Genomic DNA, 14,961 nt, shown 5'->3' on the forward strand with positions numbered 1-14,961 from the left:
ACCTCTGAGTAATCTTTTTTAAATTGACGCACAAGGGTTAAGAGTTTTCTTGCAACTAGGCCCAGCTTTGTTTAGATTTATGTCTTGCAACTGGGCCTAGTGCTTTCTTTAGATTTACTTTTTACATTTACATAGGATCAGACAACTGCACAAGTTCATCAGAAAACTCAATCTTTAGTGTTCTTGTTCAACAGCATGACCGATGTCCGAACAGAAAAGCCTACAAACCCCATATATATATATATATATTGAATATTTATCTAAAAATAAATTGAGCACATATATTCCATTATTTAATGATTATTTATAAAAAAAATTTATTTGATTAACTTATTTAATATTATTTCATTTATTTATTTTCCTTTAATTAGGTGCCAGAATAGGGTTTATTCGAAATGTTTGTGTAGGCAAAGCTTTAACCAAATAATTTTTTTAAAGGAATATTCTGGGTTCAATACAAGTTAAGGTCAATCGACAGCATTTGTGGCATAATGTTGACTACCATAAAAATTAGTTTTGACTCGTCCCTTCTTTTCTGTTAAAAAAGCAAAAATCTGGGTTTTGGCCCCATTCCCTTCTATTGTAAGTGTTACAATGGAAGTGAATGGGACCAATCTGTAAACATTAAAATGCTCACTGTTTCAAAAGAAAAAGCCACAAGAAGTAAACAATATGTGTGTTAATATGTGTGTTAAAATAATTTTTGTGTGATAAAATCACTTACTAACCTTTTCTGTGTAAAGTTATATCCAATTTTAAAACTTTGTTGCCATTACGATGTAATGACGTAAGCCCTAAAACTTGAAAACAACAGCAAAAATGATGATTTAAACAACTTTACAGCTCAAATAATACACAACTTTTAACAGAAGAATTAACGAAAGTGCTTTTATAAAATTATAAGCTTCACATATCTGCCTTTTAACCTTCCAAAAATTGGCACCATTCACTTCCATTGTAGGTTCCTCATTGTAACCCAGATTTTTTTATATTTAAATTTATATATGATAAAATTATAAAAATTAGATGTATATATATATATATATATATTATATTATTATACAATTATAAAATAAATTAATATTCATTTATTTATGAAATGCACTAATACCTCTCTATAATATGTCATATAATTTCATTATTAGTTATTATAGTTTCAATCCAAAGTAAAATCATTAAAAAAAAAAACTAAAAAAAAAAACAGATGAGTGTACAACAAAATGCAGTACTTCATATTCTGTCCCTGGATCTCACTGCGACCAGTAGTTTGCAAACTAAATTTCAAACTTGAATAAAAAAATATTCACATATAGTTTGCTGAAAATGTATCTCTATTGAGGGAAAGGGTATGGGAGCGCACTATTTATCTGTGTTCAGCAAAATAAAAGGATTAACTGTACAAAAGACACATATGCAACCAGGGTTTCACCTGAGCTCAGCAGAGGCCCAGTGCAGGACAGTGCAGAGGCACAGCTGACAGGGCTCTTTACTTGTTTCTGCCGCTCTTTCCCGAAGGGGCCCCGTACATGGAGCATTTCAGCGGCCGGAGCCATAAATGAGGGCCGCGCCCGCATCTTAGCACTACTTATTCTAAAAGGACACAAGGACCTTTGAGCGCAGCCAACATGCCTGGAACAAAAGGTAGAAATTAAAGCAAAGGTCCAGCAATATTGATCAAATGCTTTCAGAAATATTATGTATTAAAAAGCATTCTAAATTCTTTCTTGGAATTTTATTTTGACTTTTGAAAACTACTACTGTAAAAAGTGAAAATGTGCAGTTGTTATTTTTGGAACAATTTCTATCTGATGTGACCCTCAAATTTATTTATATATATATATATATATATATATTATGTAACCTTATGGTTGGGTAGAGGTTGATTCAGTGAAATAAAATAATATATTTGGTCTTGAATTAATCCAGATTTATATTTTTATTTTTATTTTTTTGTTTTTTTTACCAAATGAAGAAAAAATTTTAGTTCACAAAACAAATTACAGTGTATACCTATGACTAAGCACAAAAGCTTAGCAAATTAAACCAACAATGGAAAAAGTAATCATCTGAATGTTTTATCTTTTGACAGGTAACAAGACCGACAAGAAATCCACCACCAAGGTAACAACCCTCATCACTGCATGGCATGCTTGATATTTAAACATATTTAAACAGTACTGACAATTTAGAAGTCCTACTCACAACCAGTCTAGTTTTAAGATGTGCAAGACAACAGCTGCTGTCAGTATAACTCAGATGCCTTAAGCCCTTTAAATGCTTTAATTTGAACTTGACTATGATTTCTTTTTTTCCATTCAGCAACCTCAGAGTCCTAAGGAGCAGCCGAAGAAAGGTGATCAAAAAGCAGATGACACCAAAAAGCAAGGAGGTAAATATTAACAACAGTACTGCAGAAATGTGTGAGCAAGAAAGGACTTTTAAAATATCTGAATCTATACCTTTCAGATGTAGAAGCAGCTAGACATGATACATGACAATATGCATAACATTTTACATATACATTTTTATGGTTAATTAAAGTACAAGTTTGACTGACAAATAAAACCTTCAATTTGTTCCATGTAATAAACCCAAAAGTGAGTCACAGGTCTGTTCTGATAGGGTAGTGGAGAGAAGGGAAGAAACAATGCTAAATGGAAATAGTAAAATGTAATCATGCAGTGTAGGATAGCAAAATAAATAGGCTTATCAACTTTTAAAAGGGAGGAGAAAATGCTGACCTCAAAGACTGTGCGTCCAAACAAACTTTTCAGAATTTTGGTACAAAACAATTTGCTGTGTCTTAAAAAAGCAGAGTTAGGCAAATGCCATGACATGTCTTCGTCCTCAAATCGTAATATTGATTAAGTTCAATATTTGCTTTTAAAGATATTTTTGTACAATTAAAAATGTTGTAACTGTGTTTGGTCGTTGCAAGACAATTCGTAAAATCTCATACAACATGGCGAAATTGTAAGATATGGTATGACTTGGCTCATACGATACAGTACAAATTTTATTCGGTATGACATAAGATATGGTACGACATAAGGTACGACTTTTATTCCCTTATAGAAACCAGCCAATGAACAAACAGAACTTCAAACTGATACAACACAAACTGATTTTCCTATTAGAATCATGGTTTAGCTCAGGGCCGTAACCACCATAGGCGTTGAGGGAGACATGTCACCCTCCCCACAATATTCATAATAGTGCTCTACTGATATGTTTTTTTTTTTCCAAGGTTGATTATGAAATACATGCATTTGGTCCCCCCCAATCCTGAATATGTGGTTACATTCTCGGTTTAGGTCTAGGGTTTGGTAAGGGGTTAGACTTTAGAGTTAGGGGTTCAACTTAGGAAAAATTATAATAACATTGTTTGGTGTTTGTTTTTTGTTTTATTTTATGGTTGTAAAAGTCAGTTTTTGTACGAGCTAACTCATATGATTTCGAAATCGCTTAATATTATTACGACTTTTCATATGACTGGGTAGGCTGGGTCGCCACTTGATGTCCAATGTAAAATCTGTGTAGTAAAATCTAAAACAGTTTTATTTACAATTTTATATTTAGCAGATGCTTTTATTCAAAGGAAGGATACAACATAAGTGATTCAGGTAACACTTTATTTTAATGTGACCTTGTTACACATATTACATGTATTAACTACAGTAATAACAGTCAATTATGCATAATTAAAAGCAACTAATCCTTAAACCTTACCCTAACCCTAAACCTATAGTAAGTACATGTTGTTAATTAGTAATAATCAGTATTTACTTATGTAATTACACAGTAACAAGGACACATTAAAATAAAGTGTAACCGCAATTCATCTTAAGGAGACAGTAAAATGAAAAGTGCTTCAATAAAAAGTTTCAATTGTATTAGAAAAGTACGAGCCAAGAGAGAGCGCAAAGCCACTGGAGAACCTCTATAATAAATCATGATAATTTCAGTTATTTTGACACATTTATTACAACAGAATTTTATTATAGAGTGTCAGTATTCTGTGTGTGGGAGAGATGCAGAAAAACTATAAAATGTCCTGGCGCAAATGACAGAGAAAATTGCACATTTGTTTTCTGACACTGGGGGACAATTCAATTTTATTTCACTTGCTGTATGTTTCCAGTCAAGGTATCTGTATGTGTGTCTTCCCCTCGCAGGACAGCCGAAGGGAGAGAAGCAATAATTTCCAGGCCTTCGTGAAGCTGGCTCTGGAGACTCTCTTGGGTTCTTGTCGACGCAAGCATGGGGGCCCCCAGGGTAGGGAGGGCTGACAGTTGCTCCTCCCATCCAGCCAACAAACAGCATCCATCTGACCATCATTAGACAGAGCTTGCAATCTGTCAGCCCCTTCTGTACCTTCTCCCATGGGTCTCACATTTGAATAACCCTGCTGATGTGCTCATTGGATGTTGGGCCAAAATTCAAAGACTCTAGAGACTCTGTGACCCCACCATCATCTGCTTACATTTGACTCCGCCCATGTCATAGTTCTTGACTGTGCTGTACATAAATGAACTGAGTTACTAATAAACATGATTTCATACATTGACGTAATTTGGAAATTTTATTGTATCATTTCTGTTATATTCTTCCTTTATATAGTTACTATTAAAGTCAACATGAACCAGTGTTCGCAACCCATATTATTTACATAATATTCGTCATGTATTTCAGAGTGAAACTTGACTTAAGGTAGGAGCAAATTTACTAAACAATTGCGCCATTTTTGTTGCACAACAGTTGTGCAAATATCCGCATCTTAGACCACGTTCACACTACCAACCCTTTTTGCCAATGAAATTCCGTGAGTTTACCAGGTGTTTGTATACAGAAGTTTAAAAATCATTTTGATTCAGACTAATTTGCTAATGAATTATTCAGTCTGATTTGGGAGCCGTTTTCACACATCATTGACCCAAAAGATACCTGGCATACCTGTTTTAGGGGCCGTTTACACCAAACAGTTTTTCCATCCGTCTGTGCTGTTTTTCAATCATGTAAACATGCTAGACAGATGTCAGCATCTCACACAGACAATATGTTTTTTAGATGCTGTTTCAGGTTAAAAAGAACGGCCATTTTTAAAAACGTCCTTAGACAGCATGCTTTTTTTTTCTTTCTTTTTTCAGATTTAGCCCCTTTCTACAGACAAGCAATATCGAGCTGAAGAGATATTTTTAGAGCTGAGGAAAACTGGAAAAATGTACATTCACTAGAGAAATTTTCCATGACTATGACTTTTGAGATTTTTTCAGGCCAAGAAATCACAATTTTTAAATTCCCTATTTCCAGGTTTTCCATGACCGTTGGAACCCTAACCCTAATTAGTTTTCGTTTAAAGATGCATTTATTTTGCTACATTTTTAAACCTCTCATTCACACTGGAATGGCATTGAAAACTTTTGAAAATGCACTCCATGACTACACACTATGAAAAAAGGTTTAGATACACGTTGACTCAATCGATGGCATTTGTGGCATAATGCTGATTACCACAAAAATGTATTTCAGCTCGTCCCTCCTTTACTTCATAAAAAGCAAAAGTTGAGGTTACAGTGAGGCACTTTAAATGGAAGTGAATGGGGCAAACTTTTGGAGAGTTTAAAGGCAGAAATGTGAAGCTAATAATATAAAAGCACTTGCATTAATTCTTCTGTTTAAACTTGTGTATTATTTGAGCTGTAAAGTTGTTTAAATTATAGTTTTTGCGAGATTACAGGGTTTATGGCTTTAAGTCGTCATTGCAATGAAGTTATAAATTGGATATAACTTTACACAGAACATGTTAGTAAGCGATTTTATCACACTAAAATCATGTTAACACACATCTTGTTTACGTCTTGTGGCTATACTTTTGAAACAGTGAGTATTTTAACATTTACAGATTGGCCCCATTTACTTCCATTGTAAGTGCCTCACTGTAACCCAGATGTTTTCTGCTTCTTCTTCTTTTTTTTTTTTAAGTAAAAGAGGGGCGAGTCGATATTAATTTTTTTGCTAATCAATATTAAGTCCAAAATTCTGTCGACTGAACATAACAGTGGAACATTTGCATAATTTGTGAATAAAGTGCTAAAACAACGCTGACAGCATGTGCAACTAAACAACGCTACTAGCACACTTCTTAGTGAACCCCTAAGAATTGAAACCCCCTTAGTCACAAAATCCCAATTCCTCATGCAATTTATTTCATACATTATTCTATAATTAGAAGAGATGTTGTCCAGGAAGTACAGCTACAGCAGCCTCACTGCTTCTTTTCTGACCTACTATAACATTTGTATAAAAAAAATTAAAAAAATAAAAAATATTAAGAGCAGCCCCATGTGAACTAATGTCTGCGCATTCAACCATTAAGGCAACCCAAAGTAGGTATAGTGTAACCATGCATTAGAGACAGTGTCTAGAGACCGCTTCGAATAAAAGCATGTATGTAATATTCAGCTGAGGCAGCATTACTTTGGATGCATTTGTGCCAAGGAACACATGTTTATATGAGGTGCATATGGTCCGCTAAGCAGAAATGGGGTCGGCCCTGTAAATTAAGTATATTACACACACACACACACACACACCTACACACACACACACACACACACACACACACTGCAGCAATATTTTACCACATAGTGCTTCTGTTTTATGGGACTCTTACTAGAATGTCAGAAAAATAATTTCTTTCTCTTGACTTAAACGTATCAGACAGGATGTGGGCATGTGTGAGAGTGAAAGAGACTGTGTGTGATCACATATGCAGAGCCACATATGCAGAGCCATAAACCTGTCACACTGATGTGGTCATTTCTTCCCTGATGCATTTAAAAAATGTGCTATTCATATTTAATCAAAAGAAATTAATATTTACGCTAAAGCAAAGCCTCAGTGAGAGGCCATTTAACAAAAGATGCCATGTGATGTTAAATGGACTTGAAGTGCATAAACCACTATACTGGTCTGTGTGGTAAAATGGTTTGTTGTGGGTTAATCTCAGCATCAGGATCAAATATTTTTAGTTGGATAGGCATAACAGAAGATAGTACAGTTTACATTTTATTAATTTATGTGTTCCCTGGGATTTAACCCCAGGACATTGCCATTACTAGCGATTTGTTCTTGCAGTTCAGCTACAGGAATTGATCTTTTGAAAAGATGAGTGATTTGTCCTACCCTTACAAAAATTACTGGGCAATACCATGGTACAGTGAAGGTATCAAATGGTAATTCCAAGGTAATTTGATATATACCATGGTATTGAATAATTTTATGAATGTATTATGATTTTTACACGGTACTCCAAAGTAATTCAGAAAACACCATGGTAGTCAGGGGCATAGTTTCCTGGTAAGCCCCCAATAATCAAAACAAGCAAGTACAATATTTATACCATGATCAATGGAAACATGTAGACGCTTCATGCTGCAACACCCCCCCCCCCCCCCCCAAAAAAAACATGGTATTATCATGGTAGATGCATATCCTAAAAACCTTGTAAATGCCAAAAAAAGAAGAAAAAATAAATAAAACATGGTATTGCCATTGTGCATGTCCAAAACCACAGTATTACTATGGTAAATATCCAAAAACATGGTATTACCTTGGTGTGTATCCAAAAACATAGTATTACCATGGTACACATCCAAACAAAAATGGTACATATCTAAAAAACATAGTATTAACATACAACATATCCAAAAATATGGTATTACCATGGTACATATCCAAAAAAAAAAAAAAAAAAAAAAAAAACAGTATTACCATGGCAAATATCTAAAAACATGGTATTACCATGTTACATACTGTATCTAAAAACATGGTAATACCATGATATATATTCAAAAACAAGGTAATGCCATGGTACATAGCCAAAAACATGGCATTACCATGATACATATCCAAATACATGGTAATACCATGGCACATAAAAAAAGAAATAAAAAAAACATGGTATTATCATGGTACATATCTACAATTATGGTATTACTATGGTACATATCCATAAATAAGGTATTATCATGGTACATATCCAAAAACATGGTACTACCAAGGCACAAATCCACAAGAAAAAACAGCATAGTATTACCATGGGACATATCTAAAAACATGGTATTACCATGGTATATACAGTATCCAAAAACATGGTAATATCATGGTACTTTTAAAAAATACATGGTATTATCATAGCACATATCTAAAAACAAGGTATTACCAAGGTACATATCCAAAAATATGGTATTTCCATGGTACATATGCAAAAAAATATGGTATTAATTAGGTAAATATCCAAAAACATAGCATTACCATGGTACATACAGTATCTAAAGACATGGTTTTACTTTGGTACATATAAAAAAACATAAAAATACCATGATAAATATCCAAAAACATGGTATTACCATAGTAGGCTACATACCCAAAACATGGTAACCGTAATAGCATGGTATTTTGTGGTAATTTTTGTTAAGTGTACAATTAATTCACAATGTCAGGGGTTCATGGCACGCCCTCACAACTCTCTCTCTCTCTCTCTCTCTCTCTCTCTCTCTCTCTCTCTCTCTCTCTCTCTATCTTCAGCCAGGAAAGCTGAATATCGACACACACACAAACACTCGCGCGCGCGCGCACCCACGAGAAGAGAGATTGTGAGAACGCACGATGCAGGCTCTTCACTCTGACTGTATCGCTTTGCTTTAATCGTTTCATTGCTGATATGGATTTTCAGCTGTCTGTCGGATGGATCGCAGGCTCGGCTGATTTCTGCATGAATGCTGGAGAGATGTTTGGATAACCGGGGTCTGTTTTCATGCTCATCTTTCTGAAGTGCTTCAGTTAATTGTCGCGTTCTACAAGTGAGAGATCCACGCTACTTTGTTTCAATTGCTTTGATCTGCACAATTCTATTATTATGTGTGTAATACAGTGTTACAAGTAGCCTATTGTGACTTTTCATGTCGATGCGATATGAATGTAAAACGTATTTATGCTAACGCGATTCACCTGGGATTTTGTTTGTTTACCAGAAAATCTTTAATTAATTAATACAAATAAATTGGATTTTGTAAAATAATAATAATAATAATAAAAATGAATCCTATTTTGTAACAAAGATTTTTTTTTTTTTTTTTTTTTTTTGCATTGTTACAATATTTTCTTGACAATTAAACACAATGTTTTTTACTAAGTCAGCGGGAATTAAAGGCAGCAGTAGCCTGCATAATATACTACCATACCCTATATAAAATACTGTGTATTTTACTATTTAAATTATGTGTTTGTTTTGAACAGGATTGTTTTTGTTTTTTTTAAATTGAGGAATGTGCTTAATTGCCATGAAAATAATATTATAATGCCAATGAATCTTAATGGTCCATAAATAGGTTTTATTTTCTTTTGACTAAAGATAATTTCTTATTTTTATTTATAAATTTGTGGTGAAATAAGACATTTGTGAACGTGAGGCTTTGTGAGATTCAGCTGACTATTGGTGATTGATCTGTAATGCTTTACAGAAGTTTATTAATATAAATATATTTACTGTATGTGCATGTTCATGTTTTTATTGTGATTTTATTTATTTATTTATTTTGTGGCTTGTTTTGACAGACTATAATTAAGCCCTATAGGGAACTTGGTGTGTGCAGTGACTTACCCTCTTCACGCTGTCTGTAGGTGTTTGAACAAGATGTATAGGCTATAGATTTGTATATATGTACATATTCACTGATCAACCACAACATTAAAACCACCTGCCTAATATTGTGTAGGTCCCCCTCGTGCCGCCAAAACAGTGCCAACCCACATCTCAGAATAGCATTCTGAGATATTATTCTTCTCACCACAATTGTACAGAGCGGTTATCAATACTCAAATAATACTAATACTCAAACCAGCCCTTCTGGCACCAGCTATCATCCATGCAAATCAGCCAATCATGTGGCAGCAGTGCAGTGCATAAAATCATGCACATATGGGTCAAGAGCTTCAGTTAATGTTCACATCAACCATCAGAATGGGGAAAAATGTGATCTCAGTGATTTGGACCGTGGCATGATTATTTGTGCCAGATGGGCTGGTATGAGTATTTCTGTAACTGCTGATCTCCTGGGATTTTCACGCACAACAGTGTCTAGTGTTTACTCCGAATGGTGCCAAAAACAAAAAACATCCAGTGCGTGGCAGTTCTGTGGACGGAAATGCCTTGTTGATGAGAGAGGTCAACAGAGAATGGCCAGAATGGTTAAAACTGACAAAGTCTACGGTAACTCAGATAACCACTCTGCACAACTGTGGTGAAAAGAATATAATCTCAGAATGCTATTCTGAGATGTGGGTTGGCGCTGTTTTGGTGACATGAGGGGGACCTACACAATATTAGCCAGATGGTTTTAATGTTGTGGCTGATCGGTGTATATAAATGAATATAAATTCTGGGTTCAATACAAGTTAAGCTCAATCGACAGCATTTGTGGCATAATGTTGATTACCACAAACATTTATTTTGACTCGTCCCTCCTTTTCTTTAAAAAAAAAGCTCAAATCTTGGTTTTAGTCAGCAAAAACATGATTTTAGTGTGATAAAATCGCTTACTAACCTTGTCTGTGTAAAGTTATATCCAATTTACAAATTTTTTGCTATGACGACTTACCTTAAACCCTGTAATCCCGGTAAATTATGATTTAAACAACTTTACAGCTCAAATAATAAATGAGTTTTAACATAGAAGAATGTAAATGCTTTTATAAAATTAAAAGCTTCACATTTCTGCTTTCAAACCCTACAAAAATTGGCCCCATTCACTTCCATTGTAAGTGTCTCCTGTAACCTCTATTTTTGGGACAAGTCTAAATTATTTATGTGGTGATCAACATTATGCACAAATGGCGATAGATCATGGATCAACACTTGTGGGGTTTGAACCTGCAACTTTTCAATAACCACTCCAGATCACAACATTCTATCTTGATTGAGTGAAACCAAAATGTTGCACCCCAAAATTACACCTTCTTGAGTATTTTGAGTAGCCACTGATTCATTTATGGTTATAAGATTCAATCAACATACCTAATATTTAACCACGTTGACACAGAAACTAAAATGTATGTATTTCTGTGTTTTAACATCTCTAGGGAGTGTTTCATAGCTTCCCACCTGTGCCACAAGACAAGACAAACTTGAAGACAACCAGTGAAGACAACAGTGATGGATCTTAAAGTGGAACCTTTGGATATTGACTATGACCAACCCCCTCCCCTCCAAGTGTTCGCTCATACCTCGACTCTGCATGGCATCTCTCATATTTTCTCGTATGAGAAGATCACAGCCAAATGCTGCCTATGGGTGGTATTTTTTCTAAGTTCTTTGACCTTCCTCCTGTACGTGTGCATCGATCGGATTCAGTTCTACCTGGAATACCCCCACGTCACCAAGCTTGACGAGATCACGACACCCGTGATGGTCTTCCCTGCGGTAACGATTTGCAATCTCAACTCCATCCGCTTCAGCAGAATCACACGTAATGACCTGTACCACGCAGGGGAGCTGCTGGCACTGTTAAACTCAAGGTGAGGGAACACAAATCAGCCTGCACGCAAAAGCCGCTGCGGTAAAGTTTTATTAATAATGAGGATGAGTCATTGTGGTGTGATTCACTTCGTAGACTGTGTGCTCTCGACCTCTGTATTTCCCACTTGAATACACAAGCACATTGAAGTGTGGATGATTAGCATGATTTTTTTGGACTTGAAAAGCGGAAATTAAAATGCACCTGTGGTATTCCTCAGAGTTCTCTGGGGAGTCCCTGGTTCTCGAAGGGGCCGTTCACACAGGACACGTTCTTACTTTCCATTTGTGCTGATTTTTAATAGTTGGTCTGTGTAAACGTGCTAGACTAATGTGGTTTCAAAGACTCCTGTAGAGGAATAGTTCACCCCAAATTTTTAATTCTGTTATCATTTACTCACCCTCACATTGTTCCAAACCTGTATGAACTCAAAAGGAGATGTTAAGCAGAATGTTCATGTTGTTTTTTTTCCATACAACAAAAGCTAATGGTGACTTAGGGATTTTAAGCTCCAAAAAATGACAAAAAGCCCATTAAAGTATTCCATATGACTCAGTCTTCTGAAGTCGTGAAAAACAGACCCAAATTTAAGTCATTATTAACTGATAAAATCTTCTCCTCCGCTGCAGCTTTAAAATCTCATTCATATTTACGTATGTTCTTATATATCTATATTCTAATTTACGTTCAAATACAATACAACAAAATATAATAGTCTGTGTTGGGTGAGTTTAAAAATAAGTCACTGCAATTAATTACAAGTAAGTAAATTGTAATTAAAATACATTACTGATTACTTCATTGGAAAAGTAATCACATAACAAATTATTTTACTTTTAAGTTACTTTTTAAAACACTGAACATTTTTGTTTTCCGCTCAATGAATAAAAAAACGAATAAAAAATTAGGGATGCACTGATACCACCTTTTCTCTTCCGATCCGATTCTGATATCGGAAATCTCAGTATCGGCCGATACCGATCCCAAGCTGATACCAGTGTTGTTTTTTTGCATAATCAGTTTAGAATATCTTTACATTATTGTGTGGAACTAACTGGGAGTACACTTTAATATGTAAAGAAACACAAACCTCTAACTACACATTATTTCAATATAAATGTATCACTTATTAAGAAACACTTTATTATTAACTAGTATACTGGTTAATGTAGCAGCAAAATTAACAGTAATTCCAGTCTTCAAGTCTTCAGTAGAAAAGAAACCAGTGTTTTATTTTTGCCTTTTTTTTCTTTTCAACTTGCATCTGGACTTTAAAGGATTCAGATCTCTTTTTTGTTCAATTGTACACTTTTCATTCACACAATTATTTTTTGGAACCCATTCAACTTAAATATTGTTATAAATTGTAAACAAATACTAATGATGACAATAATAATAATAAATTGTTATTAATATTATTATTATTGACTTTTCATTTTAATTTTAAATACAACAGTAACATATTTAAATTGTGCACTTTTTAAATCCTCACACTTTTATTTTGACATTCTAAACTCTCCAGGAAGTCCTGTATGTGTCTGTTTGTAGGCAAGTTCACAGTAGTTTAATTCGCTTCTTATTCAAATTCTGGTAAAATGCACCTCCGGTGCCATTCTAAATGGATATTATAAGTGAACCGAACTATTGAGCATCTACATCTGAGATGCTGTTCTTGAGTAGCGCTCAAATATTGCGCACCGCTGTGAAGGCTAAAAACAGCCACGAGTGCATCACCAGCCTGTGTGTGAGTTTGTGTCAACAGAGCAGCACCATTCACTAACACGCTGGCGCTGCGCATACTATATATTTACTTATTAAACACAGCCTTTTGTGATTCACAGAGCTATCGCACGTCTTCAGATGGCTTTGAATAAAATGTACGAGTCATATGATCTGCTTTAATGGTGTTTTTATGGTTCTTTTATGTCATTTTTTGTGACTAACACACAGTATCGGATTTGGATCAGGCTCATTGGACCGAGACCCGATCAGTTTAAAAGCTTCAGTATCGGAGCCGATACCGTTCCATGTATCGGATCGGTGCATACCTATAAAAAATAATGTCTGTATTTCTTTCTTGTTCATTGTTCATGTTCACAAGTCATACACTTAGCACCACATGTTTCTTCTCCCTTATAATGAATTGTTAAATTCTTCATAAAAATATGTTTGTTAACCAAGTAACATACTAAAAATTAATTAACTTAATTGCTTATCTCATTACAAGAATTTAAAATGTAATGCGTTACACTACTTTTGACTAAAAAAATGAATTAGTTTATAGTAACGAATTAATTTGTAATCAGATTACACCCAACACTAAAAATTATGTTTAGAAATTTGAATGTAATAATATATTCAAAATATGTCAAATCAGGTCTGACGTCAATGATGCCAAACATTATCAGTTGTCATGTGTCTCATTACCGATCGCGATGCTTATTTAAATCACACAAAGGTTTGAGAGCCTTGGCAGAGAAGAAGATTTTCAGAAGTCGTACAAGTGGACTACTTCTATGGTGCTTTTTTTTTTGAGCCTGACAGTCTCTAGTCACTTTTCACTTTCATTGTCCGGAAAAGAGCAGCATTAATAACGACTAAAAATCTCCTTTTGTGTTCAATGGAAGACAGAAAATCATTGCATATGTTGCACTCCATCTAGCTGTTTGTAATGCAAGAACGCTTCCTGTGTGAACAGCCCTGAAGTTGTGATTTTACTGTATACAGATCAGTCGGTCTTATCGCTCAGTCGCTAAGTGCTTACCTGGCAAACTGAAAGTTGCGCTCTGATTATTGTCTCTTTTTTGAATATAGAAAAGTGACCAATCGACAGAGAAATGGCAGATGGCACGTGTCTTGTTGGGCTGCTTAGGTGCAATTCCTTGTGAAATGAAAAATCTTATGAAATGTGGTTTTTGGCTTCAGTATTTGCTGCCAATTGACCAAATGGGAAGTCGTGATTTAGTTACTGCAGTGCTGTAACACCCAGCAGCTGTGATGTGATGTGGGTTTGAATTGGACTTTAGTCATGCCTGCTGCTGCGTTCCAAGTGTCTCTGTCCCTGCACAGTGGACATACACACACACACACACACACACACACACACACACTGTCAATCTTTTTCTCAGCAATATTTTAAGTTAAATTAAAATATTTTAAAGGGTTACAAAAAGGGATGCCAATTTTGGCAAATTCTTTTAACCAAGTAACTGCCAGTATTAACCGGTTATTAATCGGTTAATCAATGAGCCATGAATCAAATAAGTGGCCGAACAGGCATGAGTCATGACAATATGTTTTGTCAACAAGTCTATACCGACTGAAACAAAACAGGCTCACATGACAGTTGTGCATATTTAGCGATAGTTATTACATCATTTTCAAC

General features: G+C 34.9%; 1 protein-coding gene and 1 long non-coding RNA gene across 2 annotated transcripts in view; both read left to right on the top strand.

Moving 5' to 3' along the window:
* Positions 1 to 1,519: 1,519 nt before the first annotated feature.
* On the top strand, positions 1,520 to 4,572 carry LOC127414629 (uncharacterized). The gene is made up of 4 exons (XR_007892823.1): positions 1,520 to 1,641; positions 2,090 to 2,121; positions 2,320 to 2,389; positions 4,176 to 4,572. It is a non-coding gene; the product is annotated as an uncharacterized LOC127414629 (long non-coding RNA).
* Positions 4,573 to 8,647: 4,075 nt separating this feature from the next.
* The window catches only part of asic1a (acid-sensing (proton-gated) ion channel 1a), a 34,118-nt gene continuing 27,804 nt past the window's right edge, over positions 8,648 to 14,961 (top strand). Inside the window, exons 1-2 of the mRNA XM_051652800.1 lie at positions 8,648 to 8,864; positions 11,143 to 11,577. Coding sequence (XP_051508760.1) covers positions 11,216 to 11,577 — 362 coding nt within the window. The 5' untranslated portion in view covers positions 8,648 to 8,864; positions 11,143 to 11,215. The remainder of the gene's footprint in view (positions 8,865 to 11,142; positions 11,578 to 14,961) is intronic.

This window comes from Myxocyprinus asiaticus, chromosome 24 (assembly GCF_019703515.2).
Source record: "Myxocyprinus asiaticus isolate MX2 ecotype Aquarium Trade chromosome 24, UBuf_Myxa_2, whole genome shotgun sequence".
Lineage (NCBI taxonomy): Eukaryota > Metazoa > Chordata > Actinopteri > Cypriniformes > Catostomidae > Myxocyprinus > Myxocyprinus asiaticus.